Genomic DNA, 27,656 nt, shown 5'->3' with positions numbered 1-27,656 from the left:
CCCGCCTCCACCGACATCACTTCCCCCGCCGGTCCCGAGCCCTTTCCTCTTGTCACCCTTTCCCCCTTCCGCTCCCCCTCCGCATGCCAATTCAGGGAGCCTATTCAGCGGTTGCGCTTCCTTCGCCGGAAGCCGCGGCGAGGATATTGCGGAAGTCAGGGGCGGAGCTAGCTCTCTTTCGTTGTGGCGGCTGAAGGAAGATGGTGAGTGCTGGCTTGGGGGCGGCGGGGAATCCTTTGCCATCCGTCGCCGTTTTGGGCCCTGCGGCCGGGGCCGCGTAGGGAAGCGCTTACCCGGAGACTGCTAAAGACGGGGAGACGTGTATTTTTGTCCCGTCCTCAGGCGTTGCGGCCGCTCAGCCGCGGGAGCCTCGAGTCTCATAGCACGAAGAGAGCGCGGGGAGCTGCTACGAGGAGGCCCGGTTGGGCCTACCAGCGCGCTTCGTCTGGCTGTGCAACGCCACGGGTTGGTTGGGCGGAGGTTAGAGGGAGAAGCCGTGCAGAGGCCCAGGCCTGGCTTGGGTCACCTCCCAGCTCGAGCCACGACCCGTTGACTTGTTTCTAGCGTTGCTTTAAGGCGAGGAATGAGAGTGGCCAAACGTGTGGCAGCAAAGTTGATGGGTTGCAAGTATTCTGGCATGTTAGGCGTGTGTGTTTGCTCTAATTTCTGGAGTGAAAGATGATACTGGGCCGAGAAGCATGCAGAATGCTCGTGTTTCTTAATAAATGAAATCACCTTAAAGTACTGTAGGAAAATGAAAGCTCTTGGTATGTATGTGATCTCATAAATTATGTGCGTGTGTATGGGTCCCCTAATACTGATGCTTTGGCCAGTATACCAGTTGGTATTAAAATGCCTAAGGGTGTCTCAGTGAACTTTGTGAATGTTCGAAAATGCTTTACAGCCAGATCCTACCCATGCATACTCAGATTAAAACCTCAGTTTCAATGGGACAAAGGCCTTGGGGTTCACATCGCTATATTTTATTGGGTTTTGTTAGTATATCAGCTGAATCAAGCACAACCATAGCAATGGAAAGGTGAACTAAAAAACAAAAAGGTTGGCAAGAAGGTAAGGAGGGGCTTTGGGCACCTTCTGAGGGAGGCTGGCACCCCTAGTTCTTAGAGGGATTTGAAATGCATTTAAAATCTGAAATGTGTTGCCGTTTTGAGTGAAAAGCATGCCTTTCATTTAATAATGTAGTGCTGGCAAAGAGCACAGAAAATTGACAGTACTGTACCTGTAAACCCACCATAAATTTTCTGTAGTTTTTGTCATTCAGTGGAAATGAAAGACTTGTGGTTTCATTTTAGAAATGTTTCATGTCCTTTGTATGGTTAAGCCTCCACCAATCTGGTGTCCTCCTATAAGTTGGACTACAACTCCTATTTTCCCCAGTCATCACAGCTGTGCTGTGCTGGTATGGGATGATGAGCACTTATATAGTGCATTTCAAGGAAACACTTAAAAATATCCTAGTAATCGCAACAGTGGGCCAGCATTGTTTCTGTCTTGCTGGGGCAAAAACTGAAGAAGAATTGCTTTTCTGAAGCTGCAAAGTGAATGGCATAGCAGAGATGGGAGCTGAATATCTTGTAGTTAACACTCTTAATATGCTGTACCAACCCCAATAACTTTTGTCCTTATACTATGTATGCAAAGTACACTTGGTTTTTCTGTAAAACGCTTGTTGCTCCTTAATGCATTATCAAAGTGTAGGGTTAAGCATGTTATACATCTGTTTATTCTAATAATGTATCATTTGCATAAACATTTCCATTCACGTTTTAGACGAAAGGAACATCCTCCTTTGGAAAGCGTCGCAATAAGACGCACACTTTGTGCCGTCGATGTGGGTCCAAGGCCTATCATCTCCAGAAGTCCACCTGTGGAAAATGTGGATATCCTGCTAAACGCAAGAGAAAGTGTAAGTGCAGAACTTCGCAAATGCAGGAACATATCTGACTTTCACGTGACTGGTTCCATGATAACTTGCTGCTTTGAGATCCTTGGTGTTGCACCATATAAATGCAAATACATAGTTTATTGTAAAAATATTTTGCCTGAGAAAAACAGTGTAGCCGGTTTAATATAACCTTGGATTTAACAACTCGAGCTGTAGGCAATCAGGTTTCATGCAGGCAAGTGACTGGGCTGAGGAAGGAGTAACAGGTTGTGCCATCCTTTTTTTTTGCTTTGATGGAGGCAATTTCACTCCATGGCCAGTGTAGAAATTAATTACCTGTATGTGTGTGTGTTTCACAGTTTTAATGTATGTGGGGAACACAATGTTTTCACATTTTCTGAGATTGCTATTCATATTTTCCACCCTTGGCCTTTTCAAAGAGAGCCAGCATGGGTAGAGTGGTTAAAGTATAGGGACTAGTATTGAAGTCAACAAGGTTTGAATCCTTACTCAAGCCATGTGTTTCACTGGTTGACATTGGACCAGTCACACTATGCCTTATCTGTGAGCATAAAAATGGGCAGGAGAACCGTGGAGGGAAGCTGATATGCAGATCAAATAAACTTGCTTCTTGATTGTAATGCATCACACAATCTACTTTTTTGTATTCTAGATAACTGGAGTGCTAAGGCCAAGAGACGCAATACTACCGGAACTGGCCGTATGAGGCATCTGAAAAAGGTCTACCGCAGATTCAGGTACAGTAGTGTATCCTTGCTATTACAGATAATGTGTTCTGGAATGCAATGTGGGTTATTTAATGCAAGATCCATATGAATATATGCGGTAAACTACCATGGTGGGTTTTTAATAGGCAGGGTATAAATATTAATAAATAATGAGTTCTAGCTAACTAGATTAATGCGCTTGTTAGTCATGTCCATTACAACATTAATAGGTAATAAAGCAATTATATCTCTTAAATGAGATTAAGTGTCACTGAACTCAGTGAGATTTTCTCTTTAGTAAACTTGTGTAGGATTGCACTGTAAATAGTCTTAACCTGGTAGTGTATTCTAAACAAATAGTAGTCCCAATGGCTGATATATTTCCAGCAGTGCATCTTGAATTCCATTATACTGTTGAAAACACTACCAGGTTTTTAAATCTTACTGCTTTAACCCGCCCCCTAACACACGTTACACACATGCAATGTATATACTCTACTTGAAACTGAGGATTAAAGTTCTCTCATCTGACAAAGCTGATGCTAGTCCATGAAGATTTGTGACATAATAAATTGGTTAGTCTTTAAGACAGGTTTGTGTTGTAGCAAACACAGCTACCTCTCGGGGGGGGGGGGACATTAAAGGGTACTTTAAAATGTTCAGCATGTTGAGAAGTGTTTATTCATTTCAGCAGCTTATCTATGATGCTTACAAAAAACAAAAGTCTGAACATCTGAGTTCATAAGTGATTTCATTTTTTAACTGAGATAAGCTGTTTAAAAAGAACACTAAAATCGGTTAAATGGAATTGTTCACTCTAGAACACTTGTAGTAATCACTAACTCCACTTCGTCTTGTATACACAGGAATGGATTCCGTGAAGGAACAGCGCCAAAGCCCAAGAGAGCTGCTGTTGCAGCATCCAGCTCATCTTAAGGACTCAAATGTCTTTTTAAAATAAATGGCCTGAACTGCGAAGAACACTTGTCATCTTTACATGTTCCTCAGTATCTCCTCTTCCACATTGAGACCTTTGTTCAAGCTTGGTTGTTCAGATAGTTCCTGATGGAAAGTAATCTGAAATTTGATGAGACAAATATTTAAAAGCTTATGTTCAAATATACAAAAGGTTTTTTTAAAAAAACAACAACACGCAAAACGTTAGTACTGGTTGTGTGAAGTTTCATTTTGGTGGTATGGTACAGTTGGATATGTTGAAGATGTGTCATGAGAAAACTTGCTCCAGAAATTTATAACATAAAGAATAGGTTTTATTGGAGTGTCCACAACTAGCTTTGTATATTCACATATAGAAGATGGTAATTTAGGCTGTAATCCTTAAAGTACTTGGTATAATTTTCCACCTTCTCCAAAGCAGTCCCAGTGCTGCACCAAAATAAAATTGTTCCAGGAATGTTCTGAAGTGCAATACTGCATAAAGAAGATCACAACTGTACTTTAATGTGGTTAGCAATGGTAAACAAAAACTCAAACTGCATAGAAAAAAATGCACCTTTCCCCGGTGCCAAATAGTTACTAGGGTTCTTGTTTCCTTGAGCACTTGTTTTATCACTTTGCTTTGTTGGTCTTTACTACAAGCATTGCTTTATTGTTGCAAAGGGGAAGGACTTGATTTGACAAACAACTCAGCATTTTGGGCTTACCTTCAAAATACAATGGACGCTCAGGTTGCGAACATGATCTGTGTGGAAGACACATTCGCAACCTGCAGCACCGCTTCTGCGCACGCATGGATTGCAATTTGGTGCTTCTGCGCATGCGCCGAAACCCAGAAGTAACCTGTTCCGGTATTTTCGGGTTTGGCGCAAGCGCAACCCAAAAACGTAACCCGCAGTGTTCGCAACCTGAGGTATGACTGTAGCCATGTCAGGTTTCATTTTACTTACGACTTCCAAATAATGGGATTCTATCCACCGGGGTCTTGCCTGAGGTTTGAAGAAATTGGCACATCAAGTGGGGGCTTCAGATCTGAAATTTATTGAAACATTCCTCTGCAAGTTCACTAGTAAAACGATACTAGGAACAGCTTCATTTGGGTTTAATAGAGGTGGAGCTGCGTTTGTAGTCGTGACCTAAACCATCATACATTTTGGGCTGTACCAGTATTACAATTCAAATGTTGAATTTGCCAGAGGGCATGTGTCCTTTATTATACTGCTGAGTTGCCAGTATATGGCAAATTAAAATAAGGCATATTATGAGATACTCAGTGTTGGGTATCCTTGCCGTAGTGGTGTAGACCCTTTGAAATTAAAATACTTGAGTGTCAGATTCTACTACAAGTATGATTAACATTGGATATTACCTGTATTTGCATTTAATATACTTCCAAAGTTGTCCATTGTAAGGGGAAAGGTCCAATAAAGTAAGGATTGTGCTATATATGATAGTATTACATGGCCAAAGTTTTGGGGGGAAATTTGGAATTTTGAGAGCACCACGAGCATTGACTTCTTTGCTGTCTCCACATTGGTCTCCAACACACACAAACCCAAGATAGCAGAACATGGCATTGGGCAAAAAAACAAATTAGGTTTGCAGGGCAGGTTGCTCTGAGCCAGTACTGCTGTAGTTACCGGTAATACTAAGCACTATATAAACATGAAATGCTATATTCTCTAATGTACAGAACCAGATTTTTGATAGCTTCAAGAAAGAACTTTTAAAAAATTCAGCATAACTGGGACTTTGCACATTCAGCAACTCTGGACCCTGGAGCTTAAAAGCAACACAAGAAAAATAGCAAAATGCATATTTCTCAGTAATTGTGGATTACCTTCTAGATCATTCGTTAGTATAAGATCTGACAGTCTGGTCATTGGTGGACACAGTGGAGTAGGGCCTAGGTGAGATCTGCTCTGTAAAGTATGCCATCCAGGATCAAATTCTTCCATAGCTCAGAGGGGTCCACATGTTTTGCATGCAGGACATCTCTGGTTCTAGTCCGAAAGCCTGCAAAGCTGCTGCTAGTCAGTGCAGGCAGTACTGGTCTCTATCAACCAATGGTTTGATTGATGCTCCAGTTAGTGCTTAGGCATGTAAAAGATGGGTTTGAGCATAATTGGGAGGAGAGACCACAGTTCAGCAGCAAATGCATTCTTTTCAGCGGAGTTGTAAATCGGATGCAGAAGGTCCCATCCAGCAGCGATTTTTGCAGATACAATCTCCCACCACCTGCGTGCAAGTCAATGGAGGTGTGTGCACTTGTTCTTGGGATACTCCCAGTATTTTGTGATTCACTATGTGCCCTCTCCACCATGTACCACTGCAGCAGTTATTTTGTCAGTAGCCATGTCCCACACCACAGAAACTTTGTGGTCATGTCCACATTTTAAGAAATTCTAGCTGTATCCACAGACCAAAAGGCTGGGAACCTCAGCCTAAGAACTTCGAGAGTGACTGTTAGATCGTGAAGATGCACAGATCTAGATAAGGCCATGGGTTGGCTCAATACCTGGCACCTTTTTACATTCTGGTTACGTATGTCTTGAATCCACATTCCTAGTTCCATTCCTACTTCCCTTGCACCTTTATGAAGGAGCACTACTGCCAGAACTGGAGAAAATACTTCATTTGCGTTGCCGATTTCATGAGCTGAATTTGATGAGGTGGCTGCTATTTTGTTATAGGCATGGGTGAATCGTAGCCAGTGATTTGCAATAATGCGAACAAAGCCAGACCCAATAGCAGGTACTCATTTGATTGTTCTTTCCAGATAATGTTATCTCTTTGTTTTGTTGCAGTGCTGAGTACTGCGCTAATGCAGGTTTGGCATTATTAATGCTGCAATCCTATGCATGCACACTTGAAACATCTACCTTTTAATACAGGGCAACATATTTTTGAGTGACCTTGGAGGGAATCCAGCCTCTCTGTGAAATAGTGGGTGTGTTTTTGTAACGGAAGAGAAGGAGAACTGTGAGTCAGCCTTTCTTCTGTCTATTGCACCTCCCATGATCTGGCCCTTGGCCAGGTTCATTTCTGAAGAGAGAATCTCTTCTGTGTGTGTCTGTGTTTGAGCTATTCTGGAATACATTCAGTAACTTTTAAAAACTGATTACTGCCATGTATTTTAATCTTAGCATGGCCTGCAAAAATTAGGTAAATATCTTCCTATCTGCCAGGAAATGTTTGAATATGTTTTAACCAGTGGTCAGTATCACCAGACTAAAAAAGGATAACAAGGGGGGATCCAGTCTAACATCTCTTGGGAGGGAATTCCACAATATTGGAGCAGACACTACCAACCATGCCTCCGGCTCACCTCACTCCATCACAGTGGGGGCAGAGCACGTCCAGAATGGTAAGGAGCCAGTGGGCAGCCTTATTCACCATGAATCTGCCTAATCCACTTTGAAAGCCATGCAAGGTGGCGGTGGCCAACCCACCCATGAGGGGAAGGTAAGGGAACTGCCTCAGGCAGAAGGATTCACTGGGGCGGCAGATTCAGCCTCCAAGGAATTTAGATCTTGGTCCTGATGTAGATTTTCACTCCCCACTTCTTCCCTGGCACAAGGTGGGAGAGGGACATTATTTTATGGTTTGACTCAGGTGCCAAGATGTCTTGGGCCAGCCCTGCCCATAGGGCAACGTGCTGCACGAAGGAGTGGATTTATTGTGGTCTTTTAGTTGTGCATGTGCTGGTGTATATGCACACACACATATATATCATAGAATTGGAAGGGATCTCAAGGGTCATCTAGTCCAGGGATCTCAACTAGATCATAAACGACAGAAGGCAATTACATGCCTTTCCCCACCGCCATGGATTAAAGTCGGTTCATAGCCCAGGAACCGAATTGTTGAGCTTAATTATAAAGGGCTTGCGATCCAAACCGCATCTACCCCCGAAACAAGTCCCCTTGAACTCAACCAGGCTCGCTCTAGGGTCTAGAAGCAAGCTTCTCTGTCGTTTCCTAATTTCCTAAACTGGAAATTACATACCCTCCAACATTTCACCGATGATAATAGGGACGTCCCATTCCATAATGATAATTATACTATTTGTCCACCACCCCACCACATCTTACTGGGTTGCCCCAGCCACTCTGGGCAGCTTCCAACATATATAAAAAACAATAAAACGGTTTAAAAAAAAAACCTTCCCTATACAGGATTGCCTTTAGACGGCTGGGGATCGGATAACTCCATACCCAATGAAAATAGGGACATCCTAAGGAAAAGCGGGACGTTCAGGGATCCTATCAGACACCGGGGCGGCTTCTCTAAATCGGGACGTCCCTGGAAAATGGGGACACTTGGAGGGTCTGGGGATTATATGGAATAATGACCCCCCCCCCCCAGGTCTGCCTGCCTATGTCTCCCCACCCGCCCCTGGTCTGCGAAAAGCGGGGTAAAATCAAAAAGCCGCGGAGTCTGGCTTCTGGGCTTTCGAGGCGGGCGGGCGCTTGTGTGGTTGAGCCTCCTCGCAGCCCGCACAGCTTCGCCTCTCTCTCCTCCTATTGGCGAGGAGGGAGGGCACCGGGCCGCCTCGCTCCCCCGCTCCCTTGTGCGCAGGCTCGGCTCTCGGCGCAAGATGGCGGCGGCGGATAAACAGAAACATGAGCACGGGCGGGTGAAGATAGGGCACTACATCTTGGGGGACACGCTGGGCGTGGGCACCTTCGGCAAAGTCAAGGGTGAGCGCGGGGCAGGGAGGGCGGGCGGAGGCGGCAGCGGAATGGACCCCGTTCCCGGATCGTTTGGGGTTAGGGTGGCGGTGGAAAGGGGCTGTGTCCTTTCCACCCCAAAGGCTCTGAGAGGCAATGCTGGCGCCTTTTCCTAATGAGAATTATTATTTGGTTGGGGGGGGGGCGATGATGGGAAGGGCGTTGCTTAGTAACCTGGGAAGGGGTTGCATCAGTGGTAGCTTTGCCCCCCCCAAGTTTTGCAAAACGGGGTTCTCGGTTTTTTTGGGGGGGGGAGCGGAAGGTAGGGAAGAAGGTAGGTTGATTGCACCTTTCGGTCTTCCAGCTAAATATCAGGATTGGTTGTGAGAAGAACCCCCCCCCCCAAAAAAAAAACCTGCCTGCAAAACCTCCCAGCAATCCGTATCTTATGGATCTGCTAATGCAAGATGGTCTATGCCTATCCGGATGCAAGTTCACTTCTATGGAAGGGAGGGTGTAGGATTGCAAGGTTTAACCGCGCAGGGCAGCCCCAAACCTGTGCATGTTTACTCAGAGGTAAGAGCTCACTCAGTTCAGCTCTGCTCCCAGAGTTTGGGGTTGTGTCCTGACAACCTGATCCTTAACAAACTTACTCGCTCACGACACAAGGTCCCGTTGAATTCATTTGGTTTCTGGATTGCAGCCAGCCTTGCAGTTGCAATCCACTGCACTTTCTAGACGGAAGTAAGCCTAACTGACTCCGGTATGACTTACTTCCAAGAAGTGGTATGTGCATTTATGGCTTGGATGACTCACAGGAGTGACAGCTTGTTCCCCCCCCCCTCCGAATTAGTTGATGTGGAACAAAAGTGTGTAGTTTTGTTAACTCACCTTCAGACTTCTTTTCTGTTACTGTCACCTTGCAATCCCTCCTGCTGCTTGCAGCCAGGGCTAAGTTCCTTGTTCTTGCCCTAACCAGTTTCAACCAGTCCAGGGCTGCATGTTTTTTTTTCTCCCTTCTCCTCCCATTCCCCATAAGCAGCTTTTGCTGAGATCTCGTCCTGAAAGTGATATGTTAAAATAAGAGTGTTGGTAAATATGGTCAGGTAGAGAATTGTGCTCTGTCTGGAAAACTTTGTAGCAGTAATCAACAGTCTAAATTCTTTCTAAAAAGAACAGGCTAGTTATGAGTGTTAAAGCCAAGGTGATTGATGTGTATACCGGTACATGGAATCTCAAGTTCATGGTGTTCTTACTAAAAGCTGGCAAGGGTAGAATTTGTTTCTCTGTTACTTATTGCAAAAAATAAAAAAATAAAAAAATCTCTCTAAAATCACCATTGGAGTTATTGCTAATGGGGTCTTGGATCTTACAAGCCAATCTTAATCATGTTTACTTAGATGCAAGTCTCAGGGGCTTCACAAAAGAAATGGCTTGGAGGAATAAACAAAACAGATACAGATACAACAGTAATTAACTCAGCATCATAAAATAATTACACACATTAAAATAATAAAGGCAAGGCAGGTAGTTGTACATTTAAAACTAGCTGAAATAAATGAGGATTTGGTTTGTCTTCAGAATCCTAATAGTTTTGTAGTCTGGCAGACCCTCTTTGGGAACATATTCTAAAATTATGGTGTTGCCAGAAAGCGTCCAGCCTCATCACCCACTTGTAACAATTAGACAACGATTTGGCCCTTGGGATTGTGCTTCAGGCTCCTGTGCTCCATCTTTGAAGGCTTCACTTCCCTCCCTTGTTTCCCGGTTCCTGCTTTTGCATTTCAGCCAGGCGAGCTAGAAGTCATACTGTAGTTTTCCTGAACCAGGAAGTGAGGGAGGGGATCTGGAACATAGGAATGAGAGTGTGATCCCAAGGAATGGCCCCAACAGCCAGACCATGGTTAGCTGGGCATCAAGCTGATGGATTAACCCAGGCATCACTTTATTTTGATAAAAATTAACTTTGTTGCATCACATTCCTCTTTCTTCAAATTGTGGGTGGATTGTTTTGCTTTCCTCCTCAAGGGTGTTTTCAAGTGGAAACATGGAGATATTCTCTTCCTGTAAGGCTAATCAGAGGATGTTCTGTTGTCCCTTAATAGCTTTTCATAACATGCTACCTCTTGAATTTTGACTCTCGAGGTAGTTTTCTGTACTGCTTGTTAGCTTGGGCTGGCCCTTATTTAACCTCCCGTTAGGATGATACCTGGAGCAGTGCTCCTCCTGAAGCTCATGGGGGGAAACATTTCCTCAAATATAGTGGCCCTGCTGATTCCATGCCCTGAAGGTAATCTGAGCTAGTATCTTGAATTAGTCAGTCAGTGTAGGTGATCCAAAATGATAATCACCTGGTTCATACATCACTTTAAACCACGGTTAAGCTTAACTATGGCTTATAGCATGCTGGTGTACATAGGAAAAAAATTGCTGCCTTTTCATTCCTCCACTGCTCCTGTGCTATCAAGAACTAAGGCATGTCTTGGGTTAATGTGTCCAAACCCAGGGTCATGGTTTGTTTGACAGAGACTAACCATGTGCTTTGGTTCAGACTTCTAAGCCAAACAGTGGCTTAGCTCTCAGTTGCATGGCAACCATAAGGTTAGCTATATTTAAAAGTGATGTGCTAACAAGAGCAGTGTGTTCTTTGCATGATTCCGGCAAGCAATTGGATGGTAGAATTTTGTATCTGTTTGCACCTCGGTTAGAGAGCACTACCTCTACAGCAGGGGTGGCCAACTCCCAAGAGACTGCGATCTACTTACAGAGTTAAAAACTGGCAGTGATCTACCCCCTTTTGGGGGGTTCAGATCCAAGTTGTTGAGCTTTTTTGGGGGAGGAGGAAGGCCCGTTTTTTAGGCTTTCAGGTCAAAGTTGTTGTTGAGCTTCTTTTAGGGAGAAGGAAAGCTCCATTTTTGGAGGGTGCAGGGCAAAAAAAATGAGGTTTTTTTAGCGAGTCCAAAGTTGTTGAGCTTCTTTTGGGGGAGCCAGTGATCTACCAGTGATCTACCACAGGCATCCAGTCATCTACCAGTAGATCACGATCTACCTGTTGGACGTGCCTGCTCTACAGGAATAGATCTTGGAGGTTGCAAGAGCATCAGTGACTGTGGCAAACCATTTTCTTCAGGGACTGGTGGCTGACTGCTTACCAGATGCAACTGAATAAATCTTGCACAATTGCACATTAAAGTTTTGTTTGCATTAGTAAGTAGCTATGATCTGTTGGCACCTACTATCTGACAAGAAGAGCTTTCCACACAGCAGATGATCACTCTTCATTTGTGGGGACAATGTAGAGGAAGATACTCTCTGCTGTTTGTCCAAATGTCTTTCTTGAAAAAGATAAGGTGCAGATACCTTTTCCAACTGCTTGCTAAAATGACTGATTGACCTGCTCTGCAGAAGGTTCTGCATATATTTGCAAGCAGCATTAAAAAGCTGTTAATGGATCTTCTTACTGTTGCTAAATTGCACAGAAATATTCAAAACAGTAGTTTGCTCTTTATTATGTTTGATTTTTGGACTTGACAGTAAACTTTGAACTGGTCCTGTTTTGTCGCTGAGCACTGACTGACTTTCTAGTCTGTCTGACAAAGTTCTGTTTCACTTGTTCAGAATGCATTGGCCAAATAAATGGCATTGCCTAATTTGGACCCGTGTACTAGAGCCAGCTCCCTTGGCCAGTAAAGCAAGATGAGTGCTGCAACCCCAGAGTCGTCCACGACTGGACCTAACAGTCAGGGGTCCCTTTACCTTTACTAGAGTGGAATGCTTTGTAATCAGTGCTGTGCTAACAGAATAGTAGACATTAAGACTGTATAATGTGTATCAACCAAGTTTAGGAGCTAATGAATTGTGATTTTCAATCTAGAGGACCTTGTAAGGCAATTGCTAAAAGTAATAATTGTGATGGATTAGGTGATTATCGAAGATGAACATAAAATCAAAGTCCTAACCCAGGTTGTTTCTTTTCTTTCTCATTCAGTACTTGCTGTGTAACTGCAATGTGCTCTAGCTACTCTAGTCAACAAGGCCTTGCAGCTTGAACTTCCCATGCACATTTATGTACAAATTTGGAGAAGTTTGATGACACTTATTTCAAGAAGGTGTGCATAGGGTTGTGGACTTAGAACAGCGTTTTGCAACCTATTTTCAGTCTTTTCATGAAGTTACTAAAAGCAGGTATCCTCATTTGTATTCCGGATATATGCAGGTGGGATTTGTTTGATACCATTAATAAGTCAAATAATTGGCAGACCTGTTTTAAAACAAACAGAACTGGAATAAATGTCTGTAACATGCCTGCCTTGTAGCTTTTAAAATTTATTTTAAATGTGGTATAAGCTGTTAATGCAAACCTCAGTGGAGAAATTATCTCTCTTGCAGCATTTGCTCTGTGGGCAATTCTAAGAAATATATTAAGCATCTGCTGTTTTGCTTACTGCTGTCTGAGACAGGATTTTCAGTCGGGTGAATCACTAAATGTACGAATCAAAATGCCAATTTCTAATGCTGTTCCAGCATCTCTGACTAATACTACCAGAGCTGAATTGACACAAGAGGGGAAAATGTTGGTGTGGTAATAACTAAGTCAGGGGCAGGTTGTTAGTCCTCTTGTGTAAAGGATCACTGAGGGGGCCTTTCCGAAATGTAAGTGTGTGTTGAGGTCATGCATACATGTATGTATTTGTGGAACTTTTTACCCTGTCTTTTCCAGCAGGCTTTCAAGCATTTTTATTTTGGGGCTTGAACAGCTGATGGAATCAGAATCATCACGTGAATATTTGGATAGCATGCAGCAGATGCTTTGTTCTTTTCCTGTGCATCTTCACAGGAAATTGCATCTGGGTGAGGTCTTGTTCCGTGTTGCAAAAAAGAAAGCAGTTATCGGCAAGGAAATACTTTTCTTCCACATTGCACAACCGTTTTAATTCAGGTCTTCCCTAAAATGGGAATTTCACTGTCAACCCAGCCCATGTTAATTAGAGCTTGGCAATTACTTAAATTCTTTGGCCCAAAACTAAATCTTTAGGAGCATTGAGCACCTTCAGGGAGGTGTTCAGGGAGTTTTCAGTCCTGTTGGGCCTTGCATGACAGTTGTATAGCACTACATTCGCTTACCGTCTTAGAAACTTGGATAGAAAATGATTCGCCACATGGCTCCTGGAACCTAGGTTATGGGCGCAAAAACAGAAAGTCTGGTCGCCATTTTGGCCTTTTTACAAGAGTAACTCGCGCTGTGGCAGGGGAAGCGGTATATACAGTGGTACCCCGCTAGACGAATGCCTCGCAAGACGAAAAACTCGCTAGACGAAGGCATTCGTCTAGCGGAAGGCTGCCCCGCAAGACGAAAAAGTCTATGGGGCTGCCTCGCAAGACGAAAAATGTTCGTCTTTTTTTTTTTTTTTTGTTTTGCGGAGCGCGGCTGTCATTGCCGCTCCGCAAGACGAAAAACCCGCTAGACGAAAATTTTCGCAGAACGAATTATTTTCGTCTAGCGGGGCACCACTGTACTTCACTGCGCCGCAGTGTTCCTACTTTGGAGTTGGACAGGGAGGCATTTCTCCCATCCCCTCAGTGGCAGCGGTGGCAATTTTATCGAGTCTCAGTCGCCATACATGGCAACAAGACTTCTGGATGTGCTCGCATCCTGACAATCCCCCGTTGCAAAACGCTAGCTAATTTCAAGTGCTGATCATGTTTAGTAAGAGCTGGAGACCTTCAAGAGCTATGTGGTTTGGCAGGAAGGGCCACATTTCAGTGGCAGAACATCTGCTTTGCATGCAGAAGGTAGCAGAATGTCTGCTTTGCATGCAGAAGGACCTAGCATCTCCAAGTAGGGCTGGAAGAGCCCCCCAGTCTGGAATCCTGGAGAGTCTATGCTGATCGCTATAGACAATATTGAGCTAGATCAGGCATAGGCAAACTCAGCCCTCCAGATGTTTTGGGACTACAACTCCCATCATCCCTGACCACTGTTCCTGTTAGCTAGGGATGATGGGAGTTGTAGTCCCAAAACATCTGGAGGGCCGAGTTTGCCTACGCTTGAGCTAGATGGACAAATGATCTGACTTGCTGTGACAACTTCCTGTGTTCCTAGCAGCCTCAGAACATTACTGGTAATATAGTCTTTCTGTTTTAAAAGAAGATCATCTTCCTCCAGAGTCTATTATTTTCTGTTCTGTACTCCATATCGGAGGTGGCCAGCTTAAAGTCTGCAGGCCATAAAATTCCTGAAATAACTTTAAGAGGCTCCCAGCAGTCCTGCCAAATTTGATTCAAGGTGTGATTTAAGGTTCCCCCCAACCTTCTCTCTTGCAGAAAAAGGAGCAGTGCTCAGTTAAGACAAGGGACAGCAGCAGATCTACTTGGTGAGCAGAGCTTTGGGGAGGGAGTTTTGCACCTTTGCAATCCTGTTGATGATCTCTCAGTAGGGTGTCTGCATTACGTTCCTGTGAAGTTACAGTTTTGCTCAAGGCCCTTATCATATGCTTGTGGGTTGGGTTGTTTGACCCCTGTGCTCTAAGGTAGCACAGCCACTGAGAGTTTGGAAGCTGCCTATCTCTGCTCCACCCCCTCTATACTAAAAGCAATTTCAGTTCTCGGAATAATGGTCCTTATGTGATGCCATCCACATCCAAGAGGGAAGTTTTAGCAGGTTTGGGGAGCCCTGAGATTTGCAGAAGTGCATGTCTGGGTTGGGGAAAGGGGCCCTGTATGGTTCGAATGTGCTCATTGGACATGGAGTACTGACTAATTATATGAGGCAGGGTGGGGGGAAAATGGAAGGGGAATAGAGTGGAATATCCCGGACCGGCAGTTTGTATACAGCAACATTTTGTTGCACATCCCATTTGTCTTCTGTAAAGTGGTGTTTTCCTGGTGGGTAGATGCTATCTCCTGTTGGTGCTTTCACACACAGCCTGAACCTGTGCATATTTATCTGGAGGTGAATCCCACATGTGTACATGTGAGTGTTAACTTTATGTAGAAACGTGGAGTCCGTCCCTGCCCCGGTCTCCTTCCAAAGGTTTCACATTGCGAAATAAGCTTAGAACCCACTGGGGCAGAAAAGAAAATAATCTGATTATTTTATTGCCCTGCTAATCCCTCAGCATGTCAGCTTTCACGGCGGATGGACTGCAGATGTTGTGGAAATAAATGTTTATGGACCTGAAGGTGATGGTCTCTGTTCCATTTGGTAGGGAGGCTTGTTCCAGGAGGGTACATGATGCTTACCTTTCCTGTTGTATCTAAGTGGCATTGGAACGGCCTCCCTAGAGGACTCTACCTTGCCCTTAGGGAAATGACAGAAGCCAATGCGTTTTGCCCGACCTTTGAAATTATTGACATTTTAGCTGCTAGTTTTAGAGTGAGCTGATAGCCTGATGATAACGATAGTTGTTTCTGGTTTTATTGTGTGTGTTTATAGTCTCTACATTGCCCTGGGCGGTTGCATAACTGGTAAGGTGATCTATAAAATTTAAAAATAATAACAACCTGCTTGAGTTCCTGAAGAACCATAGCCCACATAGAAATCCTGGCTGGCTAATCCATTTCCCCCCCCACCCAAAGGCCTCTTGCTATCATCGTTTATAGCATGCTGTGCTGTATGCTTTATGTTTCATAACAGTGCAAGACCTAGTCTTCTCAAGGCTACTATTTTGACCCGGGAAAACAGTACTGCTATGTTTTGTGGTTCTTGAATCATATTCTGCCCACGCTTTGTTATGAGAAATAATACTCATGTTCTAGGATTACTGTTTTCTCATCTAGTTGTTACGCACAGCTTTTAAACTTTTGTTGAAATTGGGCTTCGTTGTGCAGGCCATGTGCCAGGCTAAACATATTCTCCAATGCATCATAGAATCATGGAATTGCAGAGTTGGAAGGGACCATGAGGGTCATCTAGTCCAACCCCCTGCAATGCATGAATCTTTTGCCCAGTGTGGGGCTCAAACCCACAACCCTGAGATTAAGAGTCTTAAGTTGTACCAGCTGAGCCATCCCAGTATCAAATCAGGCTTTGTTACTTTGCTTTATGTATGGTATGATGAACTGGGAGTAATGTGAATACAGTTCAATGCTAACTTTCCTCCTCTGTTTAATCTTGGACACAGTACCTCTGAAAACTGGCTGTCATAATTCAGTCCTCAGAATCTGTGACTCCCTGGTTCAACTCACCTTAATCCAGGTCTAGGCCGTTTTAAACCACTTGATTCATGTTTTTAAATAGGTGGTGCTATTTAAAAAAATAATAGGTGAGCTATTAAAAAAAACACAAAACACCTTCCTGGTGGGCAGGCTTCAAAATCTTCCCTGCTTGTCCAAATCCATTAGACAGCAATCTGAATCCCGTTTACCTGGGAGTAAGCCACAATGAATTCAATGAGACCGACACCTCAGTGGACATAGTTAGGATTGCTGCCTGTCAGAATACGCCAAATGCACAGGCATTTGAGACCAGGCAGGCTAGTCAAAAAATATCAACAACCTCAGATATGCTGATGATACTACCTTGATGGCAGAAAGTGAGGAAGAATTGAAGAACCTTTTAATGAGGGTGAAAGAAGAGAGCGCAAAATATGGTCTGAAGCTCAACATCAAAAAAACTAAGATCATGGCCACTGGTCCCATCACCTCCTGGCAAATAGAAGGGGAAGAAATGGAGGCAGTGAGAGATTTCACTTTCTTGGGTTCCATGATCACTGCAGATGGTGACAGCAGTCACGAAATCAGAAGACGCCTGCTTCTTGGGAGAAAAGCAATGACAAACCTAGACAGCATCTTAAAAAGCAAAGACATCACCTTGCCGACAAAAGTCCGTATAGTTAAAGCTATGGTTTTCCCAGTAGTAATGTACGGAAGTGAGAGCTGGACCATAAAGAAGGCTGATCGCCGTAGAATTGATGCTTTTGAATTATGGTGCTGGAGGAGACTCTTGAGAGTCCTGTGGACTGCAAGAAGATCAAACCTATCCATTCTCAAAGAAATCAGCCCTGAGTACTCACTAGAAGGACAGATCCTGAAGTTGAGGCTCCAGTACTTTGGCCACCTCATGAGAAGAGAAGAATCCCTAGAAAAGACCCTGATGTTGGGAAAGATGGAGGGCACAAGGAGAAGGGGACGACAGAGGATGAGATGGTTGGACAGTGTTCTTGAAGCTACTAACATGAGTTTGGCCAAACTGCGAGAGGCAGTGAAGGATAGGCGTGCCTGGCGTGCTCTGGTCCATGGGGTCACGAAGAGTCGGACACGACTGAACGACTGAACAACAACAACAACAGGCTAGTCAAAATTAAAACGAGGACTAGTAACCTTTTGTGAACTTACTAGGCACGCTAACTGAACTTCCTTCACTTGGGTAGTTAAAATTTTGCATCTGAGTATCTTGTGTTCTGGTTTTAGAGAAAAGCTGTGTTTTGTGTCCTTGCTTTGTGTGGGAAATAACTGGGTGGGATAAGGAAGGAAAGTCTGTTTTGCTTTTTCTTCCTTTCCCACAGAAACCAAGGCAATGCTATGAACTCTTCAAGCTTGCTTTGAACTTTGCAATTCAGTCCCAGAGGTGGAAGCAGCCAACTGTCTGTCGCCAATGAATTTTTTGTCGGGTCCTTTGAACACTTTCTGCTTACCAGAGATTCTTGTTCTCTCTCTTTGTATTGAAAGCATGCAATTTAGCAAATTTAGTTTGGCCGCCTGGCTTGTCTTGAGGTCTTCCAGAAACTGAACAATAAAGCTAAATTGCTTTCTGTTTGAGAAACTGTAAGAAGAAATTGTGAAGGCGGAGAGGGAGGAGATACCATTGACCAAAGAGTGACTAGGCACCAAGAGATGTGTTTCTTCCCTTCCATATTAGCAGTTCTCTCCCCGCCCCAATAATATTTTATTAAGGTTTATTCATAATACAGTACAAGAAAAAAGTAACCTAAATAAAAACAAAAAGAGAAAGAGAAAATAAAATGCAGAGTCCTCTCTTAAAGGTCGATCTTAACCCTTGTCTCACACAGAAAGGGGAGACCCTGGGAGATCTTCCCTTCTCTACTCCTCGTAAAGGGTCCTTCACCAACCATCCATCACCTTCCTGTGTATATAATCCCAATAAAAGTCCCAGAGTAGAGGACACCAAGAAAAACAAAAGGGGGGGGGGGGAGAGAAGAAGGAATATAAAAAGAATAGAAGCAAAGGGGAAAACAGAAAGAGAGATGAAAAGGACTTCTGATTTTCCATCTGTCAAAGCGTATTAGCAGTTCCGTATAGAAAAAGATACTCCCTTGCAAACGTTTCACAGTCACCCTTGGAAAAAAAAGCTGCTTATTGATTTTAAGGCATTCTCTATTTATCTAAATATTTGGCCATGCTCTGGCAGTTGCAGCTTCATTTACCAGTGCAGATAATCCATGTAGCATATTTTTCATGCATCACATCATAACTTCCTCATACATTTTCTCTCTTGGGATAGGGAGGCCAAGTGCAAATGATATATATATTTTTAAATCAGGGGCTTTGCATAGGAAATGAGTGACTTATCTCAGGACTTGATAGTAGGTCCTCTAGAGAGTGATCTTGTCTGTAAAGTAATTTAGGCTGCGCCGTACAGCTCCTACCAATAAACTAGAGAGCCCAGCAAGAGAACAGAGTTGTGGTTGGTTTGCTGCTGCTCACGCTTAAGGGAGAAGCAAAAGGGGAAAATCTGCATTCACAGTAAACCAGAGTTTACTGTCCATAGTTTACAGTGATGTGCAAATTGGGCATATGAGCTTTGTAGCTCTAAATTTCAGTTAGACAAATGTTTTTCAATCTTTATTGTGACATGAGTTGAATTCTAATTGTGGTATACATTTTGCATGAGCCTCTATTATAAGGTGTTGATTAACATACAAGGCTTTGGGAGTTTTTTTGTATTGCAAAATTTATACCCCTCCATGCCAAACACTTGGATATGTGTGTATGTGTTCTCAAACGGGAAAATTGAATCAGTTTTATGTTTGGCTTGCTGGCATTTGCACTCTTTATTAGGGAGGGGCCATAGCACAACCGTGGAGCGTATGCTGTGCATGCAGAATGTCTCTCCTTCAATCCCTAGCATCTTCGGTTAAAAAGGGATTGGGCAGCTCAGCTTCCCAATGTTTTGGGTGATAGCCAGCATGGTCAAAGGTCAGGGATAATGGGAGTTTTCATCCAAAACATTTGGAGGATACCATGCTAAGGGTGGCGGAGGCAAGTGTTGATATAAAAAAAATCTCTGACTGAGATCCTGGAGGGTTGCTGTCAGTCAGAGAAGGCACCTGCTCGACACATAGCAATCTTACACCAGGTTGTTCAGAATGGATTGTAGCTTTTCTTTTCCTATTCTTTTTTAGTATAATATTTATCAAATAGGTCTTGGTTGAATAGAATCCAGCGATATTTGGGAGCTGGGGAATGGGGGAATGCTGCACAGTGGATGTTTTGGGGAGACTTCCAACATGTAGAATAGGTACCGAAAGTTAGGTGAACCTTATCGTCCATTGAAATCAGCAGGAACCCTATTCCAGTTTGAAACATTGAATTCAATGGAAAACAAGCACATCTAAGTACCTTGTTCTGTGTGTCCTTGAAAACCACAGTACTTCAGGTAGAACCTGTTTGTTCTTTGAGTGTTTGCCAAATGTGGGTAAGCTTTGGAGCATTTGTTTTCATACATGATACAGGTTTTTATGTAGAGGAAAAATTAATCTGAAAGGCATCAATGTGTCTCTCTCTCTCTTTCTCTCTCTCATGCTTGCACACTTATGTTCCTGCTACAGTTGCTCCCCAGAACTCCCAGGGCATGCACACACACACACATATATATACAGTGGTACCTCTGGTTACGAACTTCATTCGTTCCGGAGGTCCATTCTTAACCTGAGGTACCACTTTAGCTAATGGGGCCTCCCACTGCCACTGCGCCACTGCCGCACGATTTCTGTTCTCATCCTGAGGTAAAGTTCTTAACCCGAGGTACTACTTCCGGGTTAACAGAGTCTGTAACCCGAAGTGTTTGTAACCCGAGGTACCACTGTGTGTGTGTGTGTGTGTGTATGCAGTAAAACACAACATTGGGTGTTAATCATTACAGGCAAAATGCTAAACCCTAAAAACTATATTAATCATGGGCAAGAAACAAACCACAATCCCTGGTTTTGCATTGCATCTAAATCTTTTGCCACTAGTGACTTTACCAATTGTGATTCATTGGAGCAAAACAAACCGTAATCCCTGGTCTGCACATAACACCATTAGCACAGAGGAGAGAAAAAGTTCCGGTAAGATTATTCATTACCTCTGCAACATATAATTATGGCTTACTGTGACATGTGAATGGATCTGTCCTTGTAACTCAGCCTTGTGGTCTCCTGAGATCTCATTTGTGGTATCACAGCACCTTCAGACACCCTCTTGGTCACCTGTTCCTTCAAAAATAAATAAACTGAAGATTGGGTTTTTGGTGCATTTTTGAGTTGTTTGTTGGTGGGTTGCCTTCTGTTGGTTTTGGAGTGCGTAGGTTTTGCCATTGTTTGGGGTGGGGGTGGTTTCACAGCATCACCAGTATTTCTTTTGGGAAATGGGTATTGTGTGATGCCCACAACAGTTTCTTAGATTTCCAAATGTACCTGAGGCCCCAAAAGTCTGGGGACCCCTGGTGTACTCTAACGGGGAGTGGCTCTCCAGAGGTCTTTCCCAGCACCTACTAACTAAGGTATTTTTCATAGTAAATGCCAGGGATTGAACACAGAGCCCCTTTGCATGGACATCATGTGCTGTTATTACTGAGCCACAACCCTCCAGTGTTGTTGTGATGTGAACGCTTCACTATTTCTTTCTCATGCTCCATTGCACTTGTTTGCCGCATGATGCTGTGTCTTAGAGACCCCCTGCACAAACCTGCTGACTCTGTAGCAAAAGGTAAGTTGAAACCAGGCACAGGCATTAAAACCTCACTGGGAAGCCTTGCGCACATATTCTGGGACATAACATAGTGAAACATCTAGATTGTTTGGCTTACCTCCCTGTGTGAGGATGTGTTAATTGATGGTAAATTATTAACAGAACCACCATCCTAAAAGAGGGGCAGTGTCATCTCTTAATGAACTAAGTGTTACAAAATGCGTTGGAAGCTTTTTTGTTTCACAGAACTCCTGTCTAAGCAAAATAAGTGGTCAAACATTAAAAGGAAAAAAGCAATAATAGATTTCCATACCTTTGAATAGTGCACTTTTCTCTGAGTCATTAAGACCACAGTATGTTTCTTCTTGGTACGCTGTGTTTTTTCATTTGGCACAGACTTTGACTTAGCATTATGTGCAAACCAAACTATGCCTTAGCACAAGCAAGCAAACAATGGATTTCCAGAGCAAAGATCATGATTGCTATGTCTTCCCTTGGTCCTGCTATACTACCCAAGGCTAAACCATGGCTTGGGGTTGTGGTACATCTGAACCTGGGCCTGTGGTTTGCCTTGCTGCAGAGAAACCGTACAGTTTAACCAAGATTTGTTACTGGTTTACCACTCATGGTTTGTCTGCAGCAAGACAAACATCAAATCCTGGTTTGGGCATTAGGTTATGTCAAGCCATGGTTTAGGACTGGGTAGCGCAGCAGGATCAGGACTGCGGGAAGAGCTCAAGTATTCTGATCTTTGCTCCAAGAACCTGCATGTTAACACAAGCAAGGAAAGCCATGGTTTGCCTTAGAGTTACATGAGAACTGGTGAATGTTCAGCTAGTAATGTGCTTCATTTAACTATTGAGGATTAAATAACCCCCAGGTTTTTTGAATGGATTTGACCTTATTAGCATCTACTCCTTTGCTTCCCTTTAACTAAGCTTCACATTTTACAATTTGGGTTTTTCTGGACAGTTTTCCATTTCCTAACTTGTTACTGCCTCCAAACATCTTAACTGTTGTGTTAGTTAGACAATGCTTTTGATTGGAGCTGGGGGCACTGTTATACAGTGGTTCCACTCCTTTCTCCTGGGCCGTGTCCAGAAAGTGGTGGTGGGGGATGAGTGTTCAGACCCCCTGGCCCTCACTTTTGGGGTGCCTCAGGGTTCCGTCCTCTCCCCCATGCTTTTTAACATCTACATGAAGTCGCTGGGAGAGATCATCAGGGGGTTTTGCCTGGGTGTTCATCCGCATGCGGTGAATGTCCTGGAGGCGGTTGGAGGATGGATGGCGGCTAACGGATTGCGGTTGAATCCTAACAAGAAGTACTCTTTTTGGGGGACAGGGGGCGGGTAGGTGTGGGGGACTCCCTTGTCCTGAATGGGGCAACTGTGCCCCTGAAGGACCAGGTGTGCAGCCTGGGAGTCATTTTGGACTCGCAGCTGTCCATGGAGGCGCAGGTCAATTCTGTGTCCAGGGCAGCTGTCTACCAGCTCCATCTGGTACGCAGGCTGAGACTCTACCTGCCTGCAGACTGTCTCGCCAGAGTGGTGCATGCTCTAGTTATCTCCTGCTTGGACTACTGCAATGTGCTCTACGTGGTGCTGCCTTTGAAGGTGACCCTTCAAACTACAACTAATCCAGAATGCGGCAGCTAGACTGGTGACCGGGAATGGTCGCCGAGACCACATAACACCGGTCTTGAAAGACCTACATTGGCTCCCAGTATGTTTCCGAGCACAGTTCAAAGTGTTGGTGCCCATCAGATGTCAAAGAGATAAGTCATACCTCAGGTTACAGCCGCTTCAGGTTGCGTGTTTTCGGGTTGCGCACCGCGCCGAACCCGGAAGTACTGGAACGGGTTACTTCCAGGTTTTGGCACATGTGCAGAAGCACTGAATCGCAACCTGCGCATGCGCAAATGCAGTGCTGCGGGTTGTGAACGCTGCGGGTTGCAAACATGTCTCCCGCACAAATCACATTTGCAACCCGAGCAACCACTGTAATAATAATCATAATCATAATAGGTCTGTTATAAAATGTATTTTATTTGACTTCTGACACTCCTGATACCAAGGGTTGAGGCAGGTAACATGTTTCTTATTCTGCTCTGTCGCTGGTTCTCAACATCTGTTTAGAATAAAAATGTGCTGCTTCCAGAATGTGCAGAGACTGAGACTTTGGTGAGTCTCTAGAGAAGTGACTTCTAAAGTTGAGGTTACCTGAAGCACCAGTTTTGTGTCCTTACAGCCCTATTGTGTTTTTATTTGTATCTAGATTTTAGTTTTGCCCAGGCATTTTGAAATTGCCATATGTCTCTTTTGCTGTCTTCCTAATTTCTCCTTGTGTTTGAGGATCATCCTATGAGCTTTCTGTTTGGAAAACAAGATGAAGATATTGTTCATGAATTCATAAATGCAATTTTCCCCAAAGATTGCGTGATAACTGCGTTTTTGTTCTTGGTGGCTTTTCATGACTGTTTCTATTCAACGGTAATGCCTCCCTTTATAAGACAGACTGTTCTTTTAGAAACTGTTGCTAGTTTCAACCATAGACTGTCTTGTGACCCTGTTTGCAAGGTACATTCTCTTGCCCTTTTAAAAATTGCTCCTCCAAACAGTCTTGCAACCAAGTCTGTGCAAGGTAAAGGTAAAGGGAACCCTGACCATTAGGTCCAGTCACAGACAACTCTGGAGTTGCGGCGCTCATCTCGCTTTACTGGCCGAGGGATCCGGCGTACAGTTTCCGGGTCATGTTGCCAGCATGACTAAGCCGCATCTGGCGAACCAGAGCGGCACACGGAAACGCCGTTTACCTTCCCACCGGAGCGGTACCTATTTATCTACTTGCACTTTGACGTGCTTTTGAAATGCTAGGTGGGCAGGAGCTGGGACCGAGCAACGGGAGCTCACCCCGTCGCAGGGATTCAAACCGCCAACCTTCTGATCCGCAAGCCCTAGGCTCTGTGGTTTAACCCACCTGTGCAAGTTACTGTCCCACAAAAGTCTTTTGTTTTATGACCCCATCTTTTCCCACACTTGCCTTCTATTTGGTTTTTTTGTTTTGTTTTGTTTTTGCATATCAATCAACCCTCTTGTGGTTTACAAAAGCTTCTCTGCTTGATCGATTAGCAGCAATTCTCACTTGCCTGGTCATTTTCCTTCTTCTTTTGTCTGGAAGGCAGTATATAGTAAATAAGCAGAACTGTGTGTGAATGACCAGGAAGTAAGATGTGTCCTGCTGAATAATTCCTGCAGAAGTAACCAGTGTTGCTTGGCTTTGTTCAGGTGAAGTCAGCTGAAAGAAGCCCCCCTTCCCCAACCTCTTTTAGGGTAAAGGCACCTGATACAGCATGAATGAAATAGTGTCTATGAAAGCCCATTGATCCCTGGAATTTTTTGAAGCAATATTTACCAGTCCTGGCTAAACATTTTATTTGTTTCTTTCTTTTAGTTGGCAAACACGAGCTGACTGGGCACAAAGTGGCCGTGAAGATCTTGAACAGGCAGAAGATTCGCAGCCTTGATGTGGTGGGGAAAATCCGCAGAGAGATTCAGAACCTGAAGCTTTTCCGGCATCCGCACATAATCAAGCTGTAAGTTCAGGGATGTTTCCATTCAAGAATAATCTCTCTGACACTGGGTGTTCCTTGAGAAACGGAGCTCTCCCGTTCAATGGGCAAAATGAATGCTGGCAGGTTTTCTGGTGCGATTCTTGTTTCTTCTTTGTGCTATAAACCAATCGTGGCAAGCAACCATTTATAACTCACAGGGAGCCGGAAGGCACTTGGCTAAAACGTCGAGCGAAGGCTTTTTTAGTCGCACAATAACAAGGATGGAAAATAACTCCCTTGGGGAAGCAAGACTTGAATATGTGTGTGTGTGGGGGGGGGGGTGTATTTTAGTACTAGGTAATGCAGTTGCCCCATGGCAAGCAGTTAAATACCTACCTGTTCCGGTGTGTACCCTCTCTTCTGACTACCTGCTTGTTTTGCAGCTGCAGTATGTCTTAGGAGCCGCTATCACGGTTTTTAATTAAACGTATACCCAACCTTCCTACAAAAGTATACAAGGTGGCTTATGCAAAAACGGCACAGTACAAAATAAGACAAAAGTGTAACCTATAAACAAGACAAAGTGCAATCTAAAAACCAAAACCAGCAAGCAGCAGATCACACCGTAGAAGATCAGGGGCCATAAGACTCTCCTCTCTTCCCTTCCTCTGATTCCAATTTCTTCCGCAAGCCTTATCCAGGATTCTCTCTTAACCAGGGTTTGCAACCAGGATCTGAAAGAGCTTCCAATGTTAAGGAGGGGTTTCTTTAGCAGTAACACTCAATGCTGATGTAATGCACCATCACGGTCAAGGCAGAGGGAGTCTTGTGAGGTATGGCAAGGGTCAGGGAGGTGGCTTGCATGATCCTGAGTTCCCCTAAAAATCTTGTAACCATGGTTCAAAACACCACGAGTGGTATATTTGCATTGCTTGTATGTGCATCAGCCTTTTACAACACACAGCCCATCCAATGTATAACCTAGTTGATCAAGAACCTGCTTTCTGAGAATCTCCTCTCCTTGTTTTGATGCTGTCCCTAGCTGTGGAAGCTTTTGCCATAGTCAAGTCATATTGCCTCTTTGGTGATGTGTGGTTGAAATGTTTCCCCCAGCTCCAGACAGTAGTACTGCATATTTTCTTTGGTCCAGGATAGTCCAAAGCAGTCACTGAAGACTTTCAGGAGTCTGGGGCATCAATCAAAGCTACCATGGATTCCCTCCAGGTGCCACAGGTCTGCTCTGCATTTTTTTACTGACTCAGAAAATCCTGTGATAGCTGCATGTATAAAGGAAAGGCCTGAGGCAAATCCTTCGCACTCTGTGAAAGTAAGCTCCATTGAACCTGATGAAACTTCACTTCCAGATAAGCACATGTATTATTTGGTTGCTCATTCATATACAACCTTTAATTGGAAGAGCTGCTCACTTTGTATGGCTCAAGTAAGTGTATACAGTGAGTAAAATAATATATTTTCTTTCTCAGGTACCAAGTTATCAGCACCCCATCTGATATATTCATGGTGATGGAATATGTTTCAGGAGGTGAACTGTTTGATTACATCTGTAAAAATGGAAGGGTAAGTCTACCCAGTTTTTTCGAAGTCCTCCCTATATTTTTCAGTCTTGGGTGGGGTGCTGCACAGAATTGTGAGTTCGTTGGTTCAGACTAGATGCTGAAAGCGAAGTAGCACATTGGAGTAGCCTGCTTATATGAACTTTCTCTGTTCTAGAAAATTGCAATTTCACAGTTCACGGAACAGAGCAAGTGAGTGGACTGTTCTCTAACCCCCAATCACTTTTATGGGCCATGTCTTTGTGCAAAGTGGCCCACCTTGAGTTCTAGGACCCAGTCTCTGGCTTATTTAGAAATGGCATCAACTCTGGTACTGTGTAGATCAGCAGTAGTGGGTGATAGGATGCATAAAGTGTTCACATACATTTAATCAAATACCAGTGGTGTTTCCCCACTCCACCCCCCATTTCTGGGGTTAATTTTTGGAGAAAGTATCCACAATAAGTACTTCTGATCATTAACACCACTCTTCTAATAGTAGTAGTATTGTAGGCCAGTTCTTTTTCATAGAATTGTACAGTTGGAAGGGACCCCAGGAGTCATGTCATTTGACCCCCCTGCATTGCAGGAATCACAGCTAATCACAGACAGATGGCCATCCAACCTCTGTTTAAAAACATCCAGTGAAGGAGAGTCCATCACCTTCCAAAGTATTTTTTCTCTCTCAATGTATATATTGTCCAGGAAGCTGATGCAGAATAATGGACAATGTACTGGAAAGGAGAATGACTGGCATTCTTTTTCCTACCAGTGAATACACTTAGTCATGCATCTGTGGCTGCAACTTTTTCCTTCCCTTCGTTATTGATATATTTGTATGACGGATGAATGGTTGCACACCAGTAAGAAGCGGCACGGAAAGGCATTTGTCTAGGTGGCAGTCGAACTTGTAGCTTCAAGGATAAAGGCTGAACTTTGGTCTTGTAACTCACTGGTAAGAGTACATGTTTTGCATGCAGAAGGTCCCAGGTTCAAATCCTGGCATCTCCAGTTAGAAGTGTGAGGCTGCCTTTGCCATGAGACCCTGCTAGCCATATTCAGGCAGATAAAGTCTGGGCAAGATGGGCAGTAGTCTGACCGTATATATGACAGCTTCCATTGGGTTTTCCTTGTGCTTATTTGTGAGAGCAATAGCTTTTCCATTGGTTTCATTGTTGGGGGGGGAGCTTTAAGTATCTGTTTCCATTGCAAACATAGAGCTACAATCAGTTGAGATGCCCGGTTTCATATGAGAACTGCAGGTGTGGTCTGATGAAGCTTTGTGTGATATCTTTGATCTTGGTCTAGTCAGTGACAAAAAGGCGTCAATATTTATACTGAGCCAGAGTTTTTACCCAAAGGGATCCTTAGTATTGT

At 43.9% G+C, this 27,656-nt stretch overlaps 2 protein-coding genes and 1 non-coding gene across 3 annotated transcripts in view; all 3 read left to right on the top strand.

Moving 5' to 3' along the window:
• The first annotated feature begins 71 nt into the window (after positions 1-71).
• On the top strand, positions 72-3,606 carry RPL37 (ribosomal protein L37). Its single transcript, XM_033164339.1, has 4 exons — positions 72-203; positions 1,792-1,927; positions 2,580-2,664; positions 3,501-3,606. The coding sequence occupies exons 1-4, from the start codon at positions 201-203 to the stop codon at positions 3,568-3,570; spliced, it is 294 nt and encodes a 97-aa protein (XP_033020230.1). The 5' UTR covers positions 72-200; the 3' UTR covers positions 3,571-3,606.
• On the top strand, positions 3,327-3,408 carry LOC117055364. Its single transcript, XR_004427619.1, has one exon. It is a non-coding gene; the product is annotated as a small nucleolar RNA SNORD72 (small nucleolar RNA).
• Positions 3,607-6,904: 3,298 nt separating the features above from the next.
• PRKAA1 (protein kinase AMP-activated catalytic subunit alpha 1) overlaps positions 6,905-27,656 on the top strand; it is a 31,591-nt gene continuing 10,839 nt past the window's right edge. The window contains exons 1-4 of the mRNA XM_033164732.1: positions 6,905-6,958; positions 8,126-8,294; positions 24,627-24,768; positions 26,211-26,304. Coding sequence (XP_033020623.1) covers positions 6,905-6,958; positions 8,126-8,294; positions 24,627-24,768; positions 26,211-26,304 — 459 coding nt within the window. The remainder of the gene's footprint in view (positions 6,959-8,125; positions 8,295-24,626; positions 24,769-26,210; positions 26,305-27,656) is intronic.

This window comes from Lacerta agilis, chromosome 11 (assembly GCF_009819535.1).
Source record: "Lacerta agilis isolate rLacAgi1 chromosome 11, rLacAgi1.pri, whole genome shotgun sequence".
Taxonomy (NCBI): domain Eukaryota; kingdom Metazoa; phylum Chordata; class Lepidosauria; order Squamata; family Lacertidae; genus Lacerta; species Lacerta agilis.
Note: the sequence above shows the minus strand (reverse complement) of the source record. Positions and strands in the feature narration are given on the sequence as shown.